At 46.3% G+C, this 19440-nt stretch overlaps 1 protein-coding gene across 3 annotated transcripts in view; it reads right to left on the reverse strand.

Moving 5' to 3' along the window:
- The window catches only part of LOC112225494 (zinc finger MYM-type protein 2-like), a 33186-nt gene that overhangs the window by 5392 nt on the left and 8354 nt on the right, over positions 1-19440 (reverse strand). For all 3 annotated transcript variants that reach the window (XM_042306519.1, XM_024389503.2, XM_042306520.1), the window contains exons 2-19: positions 18500-19310; positions 18071-18359; positions 17811-17973; positions 17261-17473; positions 16818-16974; positions 16364-16473; positions 16018-16143; positions 15634-15784; positions 15220-15392; positions 14920-15085; positions 14804-14838; positions 14551-14683; positions 14311-14432; positions 13878-14028; positions 13468-13590; positions 12758-12858; positions 9999-10149; positions 9695-9849 (exon numbers count right to left, since the gene is read on the reverse strand). In XM_042306519.1, the coding sequence (XP_042162453.1) occupies positions 9695-9849; positions 9999-10149; positions 12758-12858; positions 13468-13590; positions 13878-14028; positions 14311-14432; positions 14551-14683; positions 14804-14838; positions 14920-15085; positions 15220-15392; positions 15634-15784; positions 16018-16143; positions 16364-16473; positions 16818-16974; positions 17261-17473; positions 17811-17973; positions 18071-18359; positions 18500-19292 (3312 nt within the window). In that variant the 5' untranslated portion in view covers positions 19293-19310. The remainder of the gene's footprint in view (positions 1-9694; positions 9850-9998; positions 10150-12757; positions 12859-13467; positions 13591-13877; positions 14029-14310; positions 14433-14550; positions 14684-14803; positions 14839-14919; positions 15086-15219; positions 15393-15633; positions 15785-16017; positions 16144-16363; positions 16474-16817; positions 16975-17260; positions 17474-17810; positions 17974-18070; positions 18360-18499; positions 19311-19440) is intronic.

Consider the following 19440-nt stretch of genomic DNA (forward strand, 5'->3'; position numbering starts at 1 on the left):
AAAAGTCCACAGACCCACTCCAAAAGGCTTTCGGAGCCATCATCGACTCAGTGGGTTTTGTCCAACATGTCTCTGGACCCACTCACTGTCACAGTCATACGCTGGACCTAGTTTTGTCCCATGGAATAAATGTTGTGGATCTTAATGTTTTTCCTCATAATCCTGGACTATCGGACCATCATTTTATTACGTTTGCAATTGCAACAAATAATCTGCTCAGACCCCAACCAAGGAACATCAAAAGTCGTGCTATAAATTCACAGACAACACAAAGATTCCTTGATGTCCTTCCAGATTCCTTCTGTCTACCCAAGGACGCCAGAGGACAAAAATCAGTTAACCACCTAACTGAGGAACTCAATTTAACCTTGCGCAATACCCTAGATGCAGTAAAAACTAAAAAACAATTCTCATAAGAAACTAGCTCCCTGGTACACAGAAAATACCCGAGCTCTGAAGCAAGCTTCCAGAAAATTGGAACGGAAATGGCGCCACACCAAACTGGAAGTCTTCCGACTAGCAGGGAAAGACAGTACCGTGCAGTACCGAAGAGCCCTTACTGCTGCTCGATCATCCTATTTTTCTAACTTAATTGGGGAAAATAAGAACAATCAGAAATTCCTATTTGATACTGTGCAAAGCTAACTAAAAAGCAGCATTCCCCAAGAGAGGATGACTTTCACTTTAGCAGTGATAAATTCATGAACTTCTGAGGAAAAGAGCTGGAGGCAGGGCTTTCTCCTATAGAGCTCAATTTTTATGGAACGGTCTGCCTACCCATGTCAGAGACGCAAACTCAGTCTCAACCTTTAAGTGTTTACTGAAGACTCCTCTCTTCAGTGGGTCATATGATTGAGTGTAGTCTGGCCCAGGAGTGGGAAGGTGAACGGAAAGGCTCTGGAGCAACGAACCGCCCTTGCTGTCTCTGCCTGGCCGGTTCCCCTCTTTCCACTGGGATTCTCTGCCTCTAACCCTATTACAGGGGCTGAGTCACTGGCTTGCTGGGGCTCTCTCATGCCGTCCCTGGAAGGGGTGCATCACCTGAGTGGGTTGATTCACTGATGTGGTCATCCTGTCTGGGTTGGCGCCCCCCCTTGGGTTGTGCCATGGCGGAGATCTTTGTGGGCTATACTCAGCCTTGTCTCAGGATGGTAAGTTGGTGGGTGAAGATATCCCTCTAGTGGTGTGGGGGCTGTGCTTTGGCAAAGTGGGTGGGGTTATATCCTTCCTGTTTGGCCCTGTCCGGGGGCGTCCTCGGATGGGGCCACAGTGTCTCCTGACCCCTCCTGTCTCAGCCTCCAGTATTTATGCTGCAGTAGTTTGTGTCAGGGGGCTAGGGTCAGTTTGTTATATCTGGAGTACTTCTCCTGTCCTATTCGGTGTCCTGTGTGAATCTAAGTGTGCGTTCTCTAATTCTCTCCTTCTCTCTTTCTTTCTCGCTCTCTCTCAGAGGACCTGAGCCCTAGGACCATGCCCCCAGGACTACCTGACATGATGACTCCTTGCTGTCCCCAGTCCACCTGGCCGTGCTGCTGCTCCAGTTTAAACTGTTCTGCCTTATTATTATTTGACCATGCTGGTCATTTATGAACATTTGAACATCTTGGCCATGTTCTGTTATAATCTCCACCCAGCACAGCCAGAAGAGGACTGGCCACCCCACATATGCTCTCTCTAATTCTCTTTCCTTCTCTCTCGGAGGACCTGAGCCCTAGGACCATGCCCCAGGACTACCTGACATGATGACTCCTTGCTGTCCCCAGTCCACTGCTGCTCCAGTTTCAACTGTTCTGCCTAGACAGCCCTCGGCCCTAAACCCTCAGCACCTTGAATGACGTTTTACATCTTCCCATACGGGTGTACCTTAAAAATGTCCTTTGCCCAAGCGAAGGAGACTGATGATTGGCGATGCAACGTCCTTGGTGAAAATGTTGAAGTTGAGCTTTAAAAAAAACGCCGACAGAGATGGCCGCCTCGCTTCGCGTTCCTAGGAAACTATGCAGTTTTTTGTTTTTTTTACATTAGTTACATTAGTACCCCAGGTCATCTTAGGTTTCATTACATACAGTCGAGAAGAACTACTGAATATAAGATCAGCGTCAACTCACCATCAGTACGACCAAGAATATGTTTATCGCGACGCGGATCCTGTGTTCTGCCTTACAAACAGGACAACGGAGTGGATTCCATGCAGCGACCCAAAAAAACGACTCCGAAAGAGAGGGAAATGAGGCGGTCTTCTGGTCAGACTCCGGAGACGGGCACACCGTGCACCACTCCCTAGCATTCTTCTTGCCAATGTCCAGTCTCTTGACAACAAGGTTGATGAAATCCGAGCAAGGGTAGCATTCCAGAGGGACATCAGAGACTGTAACGTTCTCTGCTTCACGGAAACATGGCTCACTGGAGAGACGCTATCCGAGGCGGTGCAGCCAGCGGGTTTCTCCACGCATCGCAGAAACAAACATCTTTCTGGTAAGAAGAGGGGCGGGGGCGTATGCCTTATGACTAACGTGACATGGTGTGATGAAAGAAACATACAGGAACTCAAATCCTTCTGTTCACCTGATTTAGAATTCCTCACAATCAAATGTAGACCGCATTATCTACCAAGAGAATTCTCTTCGATTATAATCACAGCCGTATATATCCCCCCAAGCAGACACATCGATGGCTCTGAACGAACTTTATTTAACTCTCTGCAAACTGGAAACGATTTATCCGGAGGCTGCATTCATTGTAGCTGGGGATTTTAACAAGGCTAATCTGAAAACAAGACTCCCTAAATTTTATCAGCATATCGATTGCGCAACCAGGGGTGGAAAGACCTTGGATCATTGTTACTCTAACTTCCGCGACGCATATAAGGCCCTGCCCCGCCCCCTTTCAGAAAAGCTGACCACGACTCCATTTTGTTGATCCCTGCCTACAGACAGAAACTAAAACAAGAAGCTCCCACGCTGAGGTCTGTTCAACGCTGGTCTGACCAAGCTGACTCCACACTCCAAGACTGCTTCCATCACGTGGACTGGGAGATGTTTCGTATTGCGTCAGACAACATTGACGAATACGCTGATTCGGTGTACGAGTTCATTAGAACGTGCGTTGAAGATGTCGTTCCCATAGCAACGATTAAAACATTCCCTAACCAGAAACCGTGGATTGATGGCAGCATTCGTGTGAAACTGAAAGCGCGAACCACTGCTTTTAATCAGGGCAAGGTGTCTGGTGACATGACTGAATACAAACAGTGCAGCTATTCCCTCCGCAAGGCTATTAAACAAGCTAAGCGTCAGTACAGAGACAAAGTAGAATCTCAATTCAACGGCTCAGACACAAGAGGCATGTGGCAGGGTCTACAGTCAATCACGGACTACAGGAAGAAATCCAGCCCAGTCACGGACCAGGATGTCTTGCTCCCAGGCAGACTAAATAACTTTTTTGCCCGCTTTGAGGACAATACAGTGCCACTGACACGGCCTGCAATGAAAACATGCGCTCTCTCCTTCACTGCAGCCGAGGTGAGTAAGACATTTAAACGTGTTAACCCTCGCAAGGCTGCAGGCCCAGACGGAATCCCCAGCCGCGCCCTCAGAGCATGCGCAGACCAGCTGGCCGGTGTGTTTACGGACATATTCAATCAATCCCTATACCAGTCTGCTGTTCCCACATGCTTCAAGAGGACCACCATTGTTCCTGTTCCCAAGAAAGCTAAGGTAACTGAGCTAAACGACTACCGCCCGTAGCACTCACATCCGTCATCATGAAGTGCTTTGAGAGACTAGTCAAGGACCATATCACCTCCACCCTACCTGACACCCTAGACCCACTCCAATTTGCTTACCGCCCAAATAGGTCCACAGACGATGCAATCTCAACCACACTGCCCTAACCCATCTGGACAAGAGGAATACCTATGTGAGAATGCTGTTCATCGACTACAGCTCGGCATTCAACACCATAGTACCCTCCAAGCTCGTCATCAAGCTCGAGACCCTGGGTCTCGACCCCGCCCTGTGCAACTGGGTACTGGACTTCCTGACGGGCCGCCCCCAGGTGGTGAGGGTAGGCAACAACATCTCCTCCCCGCTGATCCTCAACACTGGGGCCCCATAAGGGTGCGGTCTGAGCCCTCTCCTGTACTCCCTGTTCACCCACGACTGCGTGGCCACGCACGCCTCCAACTCAATCATCAAGTTTGCGGACGACACAACAGTGGTAGGCTTGATTACCAACAACGACGAGACGGCCTACAGGGAGGAGGTGAGGGCCCTCGGAGTGTGGTGTCAGGAAAATAACCTCACACTCAACGTCAACAAAACTAAGAAGATGATTGTGGACTTCAGGAAACAGCAGAGGGAACACCCCCCTATCCACATCGATGGAACAGTAGTGGAGAGGGTAGCAAGTTTTAAGTTCCTCGGCATACACATCACAGACAAACTGAATTGGTCCACTCACACAGACAGCATCGTGAAGAAGGCGCAGCAGCGCCTCTTCAACCTCAGGAGGCTGAAGAAATTCGGCTTGTCACCAAAAGCACACAAACTTCTACAGATGCACAATCGAGAGCATCCTGGCGGGCTGTATCACCGCCTGGTACGGCAACTGCTCCGCCCTCAACCGTAAGGCTCTCCAGAGGGTAGTGAGGTCTGCACAACGCATCACCGGGGGCAAACTACCTGCCCTCCAGGACACCTACACCACCCGATGTTACAGGAAGGCCATAAAGATCATCAAGGACATCAACCACCCGAGCCACTGCCTGTTCACCCCGCTATCATCCAGAAGGCGAGGTCAGTACAGGTGCATCAAAGCTGGGACCGAGAGACTGAAAAATAGCTTCTATCTCAAGGCCATCAGACTGTTAAACAGCCACCACTAACATTGAGTGGCTGCTGCCAACACACTGACACTGACTCAACTCCAGCCACTTTAATAATGGGAATTGATGGGAAATGTAAATATATATCACAAGCCACTTTAAACAATGCTACCTTATATAATGTTTACATACCCTACATTATTCATCTCATATGCATACGTATATACTGTACTCTATATCATCGACTGCATCCTTATGTAATACATGTATCACTAGCCACTTTAACTATGCCACTTTGTTTACATACTCATCTCATATGTATATACTGTACTCGATATCAGCTACTGTATCTTGCCTATGCTGCTCTGTACCATCACTCATTCATATATCCTTATGTACATATTCTTTATCCCTTTACACTGTGTATAAGACAGTAGTTTTTTGGAATTGTTAGTTAGATTACTTGTTGGTTATTACTGCATTGTCGGAACTAGAAGCACAAGCATTTCGCTACACTCGCATTAACATCTGCTAACCATGTGTATGTGACAAATAAAATTTGATTTGATTTGATTTTGACAACCAACCTAAAGCTATTAAATGTACCTAGTAAGCTAAAAATATGTTTATGAATCTAGCTATGTTTTATAGGATACCCACTATGAGACTAAGCCAATTTGCCAACACAAAAATCAATGTATATAAATATCAACTCAACAAAAAAAGAAACATCCTCATGAGGGAGGATATTTTCTGCAAACTTAACATGTGTAAATATTTGTATGAACATAAAAAGAGTCAGACAAACTGAACAGGTTCCACAGACATGTGACTAACAGAAATTGTATAATGTGTCCCTGAAGAAAGGGAGGGGGTCAAAAGTAACAGTCAGTATCTGGTGGCCACCAGCTGCATTAAGAACGGCAGTGCATCTCCTCATGGACTGCACCAGATTTGCCAGTTCTTGCTGTGTGATGTTACTCCCCTCTTCCACCAAGGCACTTGCAAGTTCCCGGACATTTCTGGGGATAATGGCCCTAGCCCTCACCCTCCGATCCAACAGGTCCCAGACATGCTCAATTGGGATTGAGATCTGGGCTCTTCGCTGGCCATGGCAGAACACTGACATTCCTGTCTTGCAGGAAATCACGCACAGAACGATCAGTATGGCTGGTGGCATTGTCATGCTGGAGGGTAATGTCAGGATGAGCCTACAGGAAGGGTATCACATGAGGGAGGAGGATGTCTTCCCTGTAACGCACAGCGTTGAGATTGCCTGCAATGACAAGCTCAGTCCGATGATGCTGTGACACACCGCCCAAGACCATGACGGACCCTCCACCTCGATCCCCCTTACAACATGCCTACAAGCCCTCAGTCCAGCCACTCTCAGCCTATTGCGGAGTCTGAGCACAGATGGAGGGATTGAGACTTCCTGGTGTAACTCGGGCAGTTGGCAAATGCCAAACGTCCTGCACGGTGTTGGGCTGTAAGCACAACCCCCACCTGTGGACGTCGGGCCCTCATACCACCCTCATGGAGTCTGTTTCTGACCGTTTGAGCAGACACATGCACATTTGTGGCCTGCTGGAGGTCATTTTGCAGGGCTCTGGCAGTGCTCCTCCTGCTCCTCCTTGCACAAAGGCGGAGGTAGCGGTCCTGCTGCTGGGTTGTTGCCCTCCTACGGCCTCCTCCACGTCTCCTGATGTACGGGCCTGTCTCCTGGTAGAGCCTCCATGCTCTGGACACTACGCTGACAGGCACAGCAAACCTTGCCACAGCTCGCATTGATGTTCCATCCTGGATGAGCTGCACTACCTGAGCCACTTGTGTGGGTTGTAGACTCCGTCTCATGCTACCACTAGAGTGAAAGCACGGCCAGCATTAAAAAGTGACCAAAACATCAGCCAGGAAGCATAGGAACTGAGAAGTGGTCTGTGGTCCCCACCTGCAGAACCACTCCTTTATTGGGAGTGTCTTGCTAATTGCCTATAATTTCCACCTGTATTCCATTTGCACAACAGCATGTGAAATTTATTGTCAATCAGTGTTGCTTCCTAAGTGGACAGTTTGATTTCACAGACGTGTGATTGACTTGGAGTTACATTGTGTTGTTTAAGTGTTCCCTTTATTTTTTTGAGCAGTGTACTTTTGTACCCGTTTCCAACAGCATCACACCCAAGGACATTTCTCCAAAAGTACGATATTTGTCCTCATGTGCAGTTTCAAACCGTAGTCTGGCTTTTTTATGGCCGTTTGGAGCAGTGGCTTCTTCCTTGCTGAGTGGCCTTTCAGGTTATGTCGATATAGGACTCGTTTTACTGTGGATATAGATACTTCTGTACCTGTTTCCTCCAGTATCTTCACAAGGTCCTTTGCTGTTGTTCTGGAAATGATTTGCACTTTTCGCACCAAAGTACGTTCATCTCTAGGAGACAGAACGCCTTCTCCTTCCTGAGCTGTACGATGGCTGCGTGGTCCCATGGTGTTTATACTTGCGTACTAATGTTTGTACAGATGAACGTGGTACCTTCAGGCATTTGGAAATTGCTCCCAAGGATGACCCAGATTTGAGGTCTACAATTTTTTTTCCTGAGGTCTTGGCTGATATCTTTAGATTTTTCCATGATGTCAAGCAAAGAGGCACTGAGTTTGAAGGTAGGCCTTGAAATACATCCACAGGTACACCTCCAATTGACTCAAATTATGTCAATTAGCCTATCAGAAGCTTCTAAAGCCATGACATCATTTTCGGAAATTTTCCATGCTGTTTAAAGGCTAAGTCAACACAGTGTATGTAAACTTTTGACCCACTGGAATTGTGGTATAATAAGTGAAATAATCTGTCTGTAAACAATTGTTGAAAAAATTACCTAACCGACTTGCCAAAGCTATAGTTTATCAACAAGAAATTTGTGGAGTGGTGGAAAATGACTCCAACCTAAGTGTATGTAAACTTAAACTGTATGTATGTATGTATGTATAAGCAAGCTATTTTTTTCTGACATAGCGAAAATGCAGCCTTTTTTATTCAATTTGACAGTTTGCGTCCACCAGAGTTTGACATGTGACTACATTTTGCATTGAATTGTGGGTCATATCAACCCCGCAAGTGACCAACGTTCACTCAATCCCTTGAGCTAAATCGAGGGCCAAGGGGGCAACGTTAGTGAATTGGACCTCCCCTTAAGATGGCAATCAAATTGTATTCTAGTTTTGAGGGAAAGTGGCTAGCACAATTGCTGAGGGGGTAAAAATACTGTGTTTGGACTGCAGCCTTCATGTCCATGCTGCGCCTATTCCTGTCTGAGAAGATACCGTTGCACAAACATGCTCATCCAGGCCTACACCGGCACCAACTCGCTAGCTGTGTTTGCTCTGACTCTTAGTACATTTAGCAAGCTAGCCAGCCAGCTAACTGCCGATTAACATTAGCGGTTAACAGATTTTAGTAAATTTAGCAAACGCTCTTATCCAGAGCAACTTACAGTAGTGAGGGCATACATTTTCATACTGGTCACCCTTGGGAATCGAACCCACAACCCTGGTGTTGCAAGCGTCTTGCTCTACCAACAGCCACACAGAACACAAATTATTTTAGCAACATCTTGCTAAGAAAAAGACAAACTAGCAGATATTTTGTGCATCTTACTGTCTGCAAACTACTAAGTGTATAGAACACTTGTGGAAAGCAGCATGTCACCAACATTGTTGCAGCCATCTGACCATGCAGAGTGAACGACAAGAAAGTACTTGTGACTCCGTGGCCGAGCAACTGCCCTCCACTTGAGTGACAGGATAGGGCTTGGTGTGGTTAGCGGCATGCAGCAGCAGGAGGGGGAGAGATGACTCATGTAGCAAACTATATAAACTGACATTATACTGGCCAGAGTTGCAAGATTCTCTGGTCTAATGAAACCAAGATTAAACCTTTTGGTCTGAATGCCAAGCGTCACATCTGGAGAAAACCTGGCACCATCCCTACGGTGATGCATGGTGGTGGCAGCATCATGCTGTGGGGATGCTTTTCAGCAGCAGGGACAGGGAGACTAGTCAGGATCAAGGGAAAGATGAACAGAGCAAAGTACAGAGAGATCCTTGATGAAAACCTGCCCCAGAGTGCTCAGGACCTCAGACTGGGGCGAAGACTTTCCAACAGGACAACGACCCTAAGTACACAGTCAAGATAACGCAGGAGTGGCTTCGGGACAAGTCTCAATGTCCTCAATGTCCAGAGCCCGGACTTGAACCTGATCTAACATCCCTGGAGAGACCTGAAAATAGCTGTGCAGTGACATTTCCCATCTAGCCTGACAGAGCTTGAAGAGATCTGTAGAGAATGGGAGAAACTCCCCAAATACAGTTGTGCCAAACTTGTAGCGTCATACCCAAGAAGACTTGAGGCTGTAATCGCTGCCAAAGGTTCTTCAACAAAGTAAAGGGTCTGAATACTTATGTAAATGTGATTTCCGTTTTTTAAAAACATTTTATTACTTGCAAAAATGTCTAAAAAAAACTGTTTTTGTTTTGTCATTATGGGGTGTGTGTGTGTAGAGTGATGAGGGGGAAAAAAAACATCCATTTTAGAATAAGTGAGGAATGTGGAAAAAGTCAAGGGGTCTGAATACTTTCCAAATGTGGGCCTGGAGCCATTCTGGTCATTAGCACCTATTCAGCTGATGTTCATAGATCTATATAGTACTGAAACAGCCTTAAGACAGAACCTCCAACATATTGCTTTCACCTATCCATGGCTTGTCAGATCTGTGAACACGGTCTGAATGGGAAGGAGCAAAGGGCTACAAACTGAAATGGAACCAGGCCACAGATGTCAAACGAGAAGGGGGAAACTAAACAGAGGTGACTGACCTGCTGGATGCCCAGGCAGAGATAGAGGACGCTGTCGGGGGCGTAGCACTCCCCGTTGGGCCGCCGTACCTCATGGACAAATCGTGACAGGGCCAGGCTGAGTTCTGATGTTTTCAGAGAGAGCGGGTTACTCGTCGACCGGGCCGGTGGAGGTTCTGAGGACAAAGAATTATAATCGATTAGCAACTTTATTATATAGCACCTTTCATACAGAAAACCAATGGTTCCAATTGTTGTACGATAATACTTGCTGTGGGCGGAGCTTACTCAGCCTGCTTGAGATAGTCTTTCCCTTTATGGTCACCTGATTGTTCAGCTGAGGACAGCGCCCAACTTTTCCAGGCGTTGATCGCGTAGCGAGATCTCAGGGGTAGCGAGCGCCCCTCCACAGGACCATCTGGTGTAGGGGGGGAGGGGGAAGAAGGGTCTCCCTCCACAGCTCGCCTCTTGTGTCCCTAAAACAAACACACAGCTCCTACAAATGAGACTGGTAATGTCTCGGTAGAAGCCTTCGTCGTGTGGGAGACCTTAGACTCTTATCTTTATATGAATAATTTAATAAAAACATAAGCCCACACACACTTTCAATATTTAAATAATTTCATTTTTCTGTTGTGTTAATGATGCTGGATTGTTTTTAGTATATCTTTTATCAAGATGTTTAAATAATAAGCCATGATGAAGATTAACATCTAATGTCCTCATATGAAAAATACCAATCAGTTTCAGGATGTGAACAGCAAAAGAGTTTGAATCATCAGACACAATTCTGCTTCCAATTGGAGCTAGTAGCTAGATGAAAGGTGCCAGGGTTAGAGTTGCACAATATTTTTATAACTTCAATTTATCCATTATTTTACCAGGTAAGTTGACTGAGAACACGTTCTAATTTGCAGCAACGACCTGGGGAATAGTAACAGGGGAGAGGAGGGGGATTAATGAGCCAATTGTAAACTGGGGATTATTAGGTGACCATGATGGTTTGAGGGCCAGATTTGGTATTTAGCCAGGACACCGGGGTTAACACCCCTACTCTTACGATAAGTGCCATGGGATCTTTAATGACCTCAGAGTCATGACACCCGTTTAACGTCCCATCCCGAAAGACGTCACCCTACATAGGGCAGTGTCCCCAATCATTGCCCTGGGGCATTAGGATATCTTTTTTTTTTTAGACCAGAGGAAAGTGTGCCTCCTACTGGCCCTCCAACACCACTTCCAGCAGCATCTGGTCTCCCATCCAGAACCAACCCTGTTTAGCTTAGCATCAGAAGCAAGCCAGCGGTGATATGCAGGGTGGTATGCTGCTGATATCCCTGTACCAAAACGTCATGATACCAACATTTTAATATACAGTAGTACCGTTTCTTATGATACAACCACACAACGCTGGCGCCTTTTATAAAATGTTCATAAAGTCAGTTGTTTATAAGTTCAGTACATTTTTATTGAACCGGTCCAATAATATCCACTTCACTTTAATTTATGTATTTTTATTTCACCTTCATTTAACTAGGCACATATCAGGTGTTGCAGCTGTAAATCAGCCAACCGTATCCCATACCGGCCCTCACTTACCTGCTTCTCTCCATCCGCTCTTCATAATAACACATGGGACTTACATAGCGCTTTTCAAGGACTCAGTCGCTTCACAATTATAGAAACGAAAAAGAAAAAACAAAAAGGGAAAACATCAGACTAAACATGAATAAAGAGAGGGGTGAGCTCAAAGGGAAAGAGTGCGATATCAGTGTTTGGGGACGGTATGGTTGGGATATGAATCTGGTTTAGGGTAAGGGGTGGGATTCATGCACATCTATTCCTCCGTCAGATTAAAAAATATATAATTTAGCAGTGATGGTGAGCGGAAATGGGGATGCAAACCCAGAAGAGTCTTCTGTTGTTAGATTTGTACATTGAGCGCTGCTCCAATGTGACCAAAGCGAGCAATGTTGATACATTGTATAATTTCATTGCCCGTTGTAACCAAGAGCACAGACCAGTCAGAGTAGACTTTGCAAGTTCACTTTCATGCATCCTCAGTGTCAGAGGGAAAATGGAGCACCGCTTCGCGACAGACAGCAAAGAAAACTGCTCGTCTCTAGCCTAAACAGTTAAAACAATATGACCCATATTACCAGAGGTCTAGTCTCTAGCCTAAACAGTTAAAACAATATGACCCATATTACCAGAGGTCTAGTCTGTAGCCTAAACAGTTAAAACAATATGACCCATATTACCAGAGGTCTAGTCTGTAGCCTAAACAGTTAAAACAATATTATCAGAGAACTTTTTATTGGAATTTGCAAACATATTTTTTAATTTCACAAACCAAGTCATGGGCTGTTTGAAACTAATCCCGGGTTGCTATTTATTGGTTTGATAAACAACGTTGTTCAGTCATGTTACCAACAACCTGGTAACTTGACAATTGGTTTAGGGACATTTGATTGGCACAGAAAAAAAAAAAGTCTGCTACTCATGAGATGTGCTTCAAAAGGTTATTTTCAAATAGGCCTTTTCTGGTGCTCCTTAAAATTCTGTTTGGTGCCTAACGTTTTAAAAGTTGGAGCAGTGTGTGTATATGTGTTTGTGGGAGAGAGAGTGGGGGGGGGGTGTTTATGAGAATGAGGGAGACAGAGAGAGTGTGTGTGTCTGTAAACTGAAGATTAAAGAAGGTTTCATGCAGTGTTTTCCCCTAAGTGACAATGACATGCAGATCATTATGCATGTACACTCCTTCCTCCCATCCCTCCAGCCAAATCACAGGCCTTTGCAAATATGAGCAAATCAGACATTCTATGCAGCATTCTATTATACAGCGAACAGTGTGCAGTTAAATTTAATATGTGTTGTATTTGAGTAGAAGTGTGAATTTCAGGTTTTTAGAGAACGTTTAGAAAACAGGAACAAGTGTCCGGGGGATGGGGGATGGGGCGAACGGGATGGGGATGGTAGGCCACAGATATTTGCCCCACTGTGGTATCGTGATACTTGGCCTAGTATATTACTGTTTGTAAAATGTTGGTATCGCGACAACACTAGTCAGGGTGGGTAGTTTACCTGTCTCCTGGCTCTGGGTGCCACTTCCTTCTCCTCAGCCAGGAGAGGGGGCAGGGTGAACCCCATGTCCTCGTCCAGGCCCTCCAGCGCAGGGACAGGGTCTGGGGCACCACAGGACAGACAGGACAAACAGACACAGGTAAGGGATGAGCCAAGTCAAAGCCAACCAGACTGAGTTGGACAGAGGTAGGCAGAGCTAAAGTGAACCGGGCTGAACTGAGACAACTGAGCCAGACAGATGGAGGGAGGGATGTGAATGAGTGAATTAGCTACTGGCCCTTAACTGTGGGGGTGAATTAAATCAAACCGCCGTTTTATAACTAGCTTCTCTCTACTGAACACATTGTCCAGTGCTGCTGGTCACTGGCTCAGTTGGCTAGGTTCTTTAAGCTACCATTATAAGCATTATTCATTTATTAGCTATGTCCTTTACTGTTCCTTCTGAATCCACTTCGGATTATAAATAATAAAAAAATCCCTTTGTCCGATAGGAGTGACAAGTCAAATGAGCAGGCAGTCCAGAAATAACCCTAGAGATATTTATCTGTACTGTACGGTTCCATAATATAAAAAACACACCCATGTGACATTGTAACACCTCCCCGCTGTTACAGAGAGCAGTCGAATAATATAATTTTCCACAATAGAGGAGGACAGCAATAGAAAGTGTCTCAGTGTCAGAGTGGTCAGATGTTGTTCAGTCGTCGTACCTTGAGGAAAGTCGTTCTCCAGGTCCAGGTCTGGTTCATACTTCTCATCCTCCCCATCCGATTCAGAGCTGCTGCTACTGGAGCTGCTGGACCTGGCCTCTCCTCCTCGCTCCCTCTTAACATCTGAAACAGTCACAACAATCAACCTCACAACTGTGCTTCCCATTCAGGTGGACAAAAATACGTACTGGTAGTCATGGATAAAGCTTCATGGCTTGTTTCATGTCCTCACATAACAATACACCAATCACAGTTTCAGGATGTGAACAGCAATAGAGTCCTAATCATTGGACACACTTCACAGTACTTGAGTAACACTGAGTTTGCACAGTTGGAACATGCAAACTGTGGATGTGGTATCCAGCTTTCTTTCTCTGTGTTTGTGTGTGTCTCTCTCTCGCTCTCTCTACCTGGCTTCTGGTCCTCTGCGATCATCTCAGCTATGGAGAGGAGGTCAGCCTCGTGGGGGTCAGTAGGGACTTTGGCCTTAAGCTCGGTGATAGTCTGGACAATCTGATCTGCACCCTGCATCGTGGTCGGCAGGAATACCGGCACTGGAACCTGGGATACAAGGGAGGGAGAGGGACAACTGGTTGGTTAGGGACTGTCCATGTGTCAAATACCAGTAAGAGTAGATTGAGAGTCAATATTCGCTCCACCTTATTATTTTCACAACAAGAATGTGATTCATAGTTTAAAAAATATTTACAAAATACCAATCAGAGTTTCAGAATGTGAACAGCAATAGAGGTCTTATCATCGGACACACCTCTGCTTGAAATGACCAAATTTGCACTTTTGGGACAATTCTATAGGTTCCATGGAGCCCAGGGCGTTTCTTACCGGGACGGGTAGTGTGATGGGCATGGGTGTAACCTGGGCGTAGAGGTTCATGGGGACGGGGATGAACACGGGTACAGGGATGGGCACGGGAATGTACTCCCTCTTCACCCCGTCATCCTCATCTGGAGACAGACACACTGGTCAAAAGTCAAACCAAGGACAATGACACTACTTTCTGGAAGATAATGTGCTGAACAGTTTGAACCACAGCTTCTCAGAGAGTAATTTTGAGCTGTGTACCCGTCTGTAGGAGCTTGCTCTGCATGTGTGGTTTGCAGTAGGTGGCCTTGGTCATAGTGAGAGGCTTGCAGAGTACAGCTTTATTCTTCACATCCTTTAGGATCCCTCCACCGGTGTACGGCTGACTCAACATCTAGCAGATAGAAAGGATAAGAGAGGATACTTGTTAAAGAAGGAAAATGATATTCTTTACCTTACGGTCAGCTGTACTGCAACAATTATAGGGTTTTAACGTGAAGTGTTTTTTTCTCACCGCAATGTTGGTTGCCTCGGTTTGTATTCCAAATCCTGTCAATAGAAAACAGGGTTCCATAAGTCAACCACAAAGAAGCACTTGTATTAAAAGACTAAACACACACAAATTAGTACCAAGTCTGGTGTTCTCTGGGCCCTTCTGCGTTTCCAGGTTGGGTTCGTTCTGCTGGCAGTAGAAACGGAGGAGACACTGCTGGTCACAGAAGTGCTTCATCTCTGCTCTCCACTGTACCGACTCAGTCAGGTTCCCCTGCACCTTACAGCAGTCACAACGCACCGCCTGGAGGACATACAGGGTAACGCACACAAAAATAACCTTCATAGAAGAGATTTGATCAATCAAAATCAGTAATCATTGACTAACTCAAGAATAGTATTTTTCACAGCTAAACTGATTTAGGTAGGTGCACTGACCTTGTAGTACCACTCATGGAACTTCTTGGCGCAGGTTTCACTGCAGAAGTCCCTGGAAACACCGGCCAGCTGCCTGGTCACTCCTCTCTTACACAGCTGAGTGCAGTAGTTACAGGTGACACACTTCAGACCCAGCCGGTTGGCAAAGTCCTGCTTGAACAGCAGCTTACAACCTGAGGAGAAACAGGGGAAACAGGGACAACAACTATTAGGTGGTTACATGATGTCAGTGCTCACCTGACAGACAAACTGTGGCTCAACTCATGTTTGGTCTGGGTGAAGTGGCCCATCTAGTGGCAGAACATGGTAAGGCCATGACTAAATATGGGATGAGGACATGTATTAGGGTTCTCTCACAATAAAAACCGACTAGCTAACAGGTACACAGATGAAGGAGTGAGAGCCTTGGCGAACCTTCGCTGCAGAAGGGCCTCTTGACTCCAGAGAACTTGACCATCTCGTGGAGGGTCTTCTCCTCCTGGCAGTACTCGCAAAACGTGACGATGCAGTGCAGCTTCTTGTAGTCCTCACAACATATTTTACTGCAGAACTGGTACACTCTATCCTGGGGGGGGATATATACCGACACAATGTTGAATGCTCTTGCATATTTAATTTTGACCACTTTATTTATCCTGCACCCAGAAGGAGAAGTGGAGCATGTACACTCAGACTTCCAACAGAAAGGTGTACAATTAACTTTGGTGCTCAATTTTGAGAACAAAAAAAAGACTACAACTAAAAACATAATAGAATTGTGTTAAATAAACAACGTTCATGACCACAAAGTGAATTTACCTCCCACTCCAGGATTTCAGGCTTTAGGCTGAATGCTCCTCGACAGTAATTACATTTGAGCTGGATGTTGTGGTTTGTTATAGACATGGGAGCTTGTCCATTGGTTACTGTATGAATGGTTGCATTCTGAAGAAAGAAAGAGAGAAAAACATTTAATTGAGCTGCAGACAACCAGTTAAGGGCCCCAGACAGTCAGGGACTCATATTGTTTCATTGCACTGCACTAGACATGCTCTTTCTAACATGAAACCTAACTTTAAAGTAGGCTTTTAGAATTCTTATTCAAATCTTTAGTCCTGGTTAAGGTGACATTTACAATAAAGACAGAATTGGAGTTCATACGTACCTGGAACTTGGTGACACACATTGAGCTGCAAAAGTTTACGACCTTCCCTTCAGGCAGTGATGCCTGGTACTGAGGTAACGATGTCTTCTTACAGAAGTGACACGTGGGCTCTGAATCGGCAGAAATAAAAACACAGAACACCCCTTACCACATAACCTTCCTACACAGGGTATGATGCAACTTAAGGAAGCACCAGCACCTTTTTAATTGTACTTGCTGCACTAGACTCATACATCCATGCATATGTACACAGAGACAAAACAACTAACCACCACATTTAAGCAACCACACCAACAGTTAGTGTAAAGGACATAAGATGTGGGCTCACTGGAGTGAGAGTGGCAGTGCTATAATATGTGTGAGACGAGGTTTAATCCAGGAACTGAAATTCAAGTAATGAAGTTAAAATTGAGAACAGTGATGCTCTGATGGTGAGGGATAGACAAATACTGACGGAGGATAGTGGTAGCGCTGCTGGCGATCTTGGTCTTGTTCATGCAGGCTGTGGAGCAGTATGGTTCCATTGTGCCGCTGGCCCCGATGCAGTGAGTTACTTCACTAGACCGGACCATGGCCCTACAGCCAGTACACATCGTCATCTTAGAGTTGGCCTGGAGGAATAAGGGAACACAAATATTTGTAACCATAACATTAATAGCACCTAAGATAGATACTATTGTTAACAATTACCAGCTGATATGGACCAATAGAAACAAATAGCAAAAATCTACAATCTCCCAGTGTCAGGGAGAGACTAGGTGACACAGCCTGGCTTTTTACCCACTTGCAGTCCCTGATACAGTTCTGACTGGTTGTTACCTGCTTGTAGTCCCTGATACAGTTCTGAGTGGTTGTAACCTGCTTGTAGTTCCTGATACAGTTCTGACTGGTTGTTACCTGCTTGTAGTCACTGATACAGTTTTGGCAGCAGAAGCGTTTCTGCTTGCCATCGATGATGAGGAAGTGGTTGGCGGTGGCGCGGCTGGGCAGGTATTCACCACACTGCTCACAGCAGTTCACAATGAGCCCGTTGGCCATGCGGTAACGGTTGAAACAGGCATCGCTGCAGATCTTATGCGTGACAGTCTTGAAACTCACCTCATGGCGGATCTGTTATGAGGAAAGCCAATAGAAATAATTATTTTGACCACATATTGTTATGAATCAATCAGTGAATGAATACTCTGGAAGTAGTAAGATCTGTAAGAGATTCTAGCTGGTGTTGTTGAGGTTGTTTATAAATACTCTATTGTGAGATGGGAGCCACGCTTAATTTTGATGCCAACTGTTTTCCATGCAGTAACCATGGTCACCAGGCTCAAGGCTTTGGACAGACACAGCGGATGAGAAACTGTGCCGTCGGCAGCAATGTTGGAGGGAGAGTGATTGGAACGCATCTCATATATGCTCAGTCCCTAATCGACCCCTACCCACGGTTGGGACTAACCTCAGTGAGCTTGCTGCAGACAGTGCACTTAGTTTTAAGGGAGGACTTGGGTGGGTTCTGTTTATTCTCGTAGGCTCCCAGACAGCCTGTACTGCAGAACTCCTGGAACGATTCACTGGAGTCCACCTGGGCCACGATAGTGCCCTTCATTGTAGTGATGTCCCTGGAAGACAGGGTAATGCACACACACACACACACATTAGAAATAATGTAGCAAATTAGATATAGCGACACAAAAAAAAAAAACACTTCCTTCTTACTTTTTGCACATGGTGCAGCTCTTCTTAGGGGTAGGTTTGTGTGAGAAGGAAGAGAGGCAGGTGGTGGAACAGAAAAGGTGTGTGGACCCTTTCCGCTGGTAAGCAGTCTGGCCTTTCTTCAGAGGCTTCTTACAATTGGCGCAGGTCACCTTGACAGTGCGAGGGGGGTTCTGGGAGCCTGAAGGGGAGGGGCCAGGTGGTTTGGGCAGGGATACGGCTGGTGATGTAGAGTCCACCCCCGTCCGTTTCTGGTTTCGCGGGAATGAGGCCGACTGGGAGATCCACGAATCTGTGGCAGGAAGAAAACAAGAACAAAAAACAAACATTAGCACACCTGAAGAAATGGCTGCAATGTGAAAATAATAAAAATAAGCCAGCACAGAATGATTCAGCACATTCGTGTGAAAATCATGAGTGAGTGTTTATTACCAGGCGTCTGGTGGGTCACCGTGTCTCCGTTCTGTACAGGCTGGCTAGTGGTGGAGGTGTTGCTAACCCGGCCAGGGTTGAAGGTGGCCGGGAGCCTGTTGGTGCTGATGGAGCTCTGGGCCTCAGGATTCAGACTGAAGGTGCTGCTGATCTGCAAGCCATTCTCCACCATGCCCACCCCACCCTGCAGTGACGTCACACTGGTGATCACCAGGTTCATGTCCCCTTCCGCCATTGGCTCGGCTGCTGTAGCTGCCGTGGCAACAGAGGGCCCCAGCGTTGTGACACTGGCAATCTTTATCTCAGAATCAGGCTCTGTGCTGCTCAGTATGCCTTCGCTATCTGAAGAAGGGCCTCCGGCTGTGGCAAGTGAGGAAAAGCCTCTGTGCCCGGGATCCTCCTCATCGTCAATGACGATGGGCTCTGTAGGTGCTGCAGAATAGGTGGCGGGTGGACTGGGGATCTTGGCGGGGGCTGTGGCTGTTGTCGTGTTTATCATTGCTGTGGTATCTGTTTCAGTGGGGTGGGGCTCAGTGCAGTCTGTGGGTGTGGAGGCAGCTTGGAAAGAGGGAATAGCAGAGGGAGACGGGGCCTCTTCCACCAGCACCACATCATCATCGTCATTGTTCTCTATAACCCTGGAGGGTTCCTCTATTGCCTTGGTGACAGGAGCCTGGGTTCTCATGGGGGGTGTAGTTTGCTCTGAGGGAGTGATGTCTGTGTCCATGGGTTCCTTATCTGGGGCTGTGCTCTCCTCCTCTACTCGAGGTTTGGCCTCTGATTCCCCATCCATCGTTTAGACTGCGACCACCTGCACACACATAAACACAGCACAGATTATTAGGTACAATTTACCATAAGTATGTTAAGTGCAAAGCATGTCAAGTGCAGGTATCCCAGGTATAGCTGTGTGTATGTGAAGAAATAGGAATACGGCCAAG

Source organism: Oncorhynchus tshawytscha, linkage group LG26 (assembly GCF_018296145.1).
Source record: "Oncorhynchus tshawytscha isolate Ot180627B linkage group LG26, Otsh_v2.0, whole genome shotgun sequence".
Classification (NCBI taxonomy): Eukaryota; Metazoa; Chordata; class Actinopteri; order Salmoniformes; family Salmonidae; genus Oncorhynchus; species Oncorhynchus tshawytscha.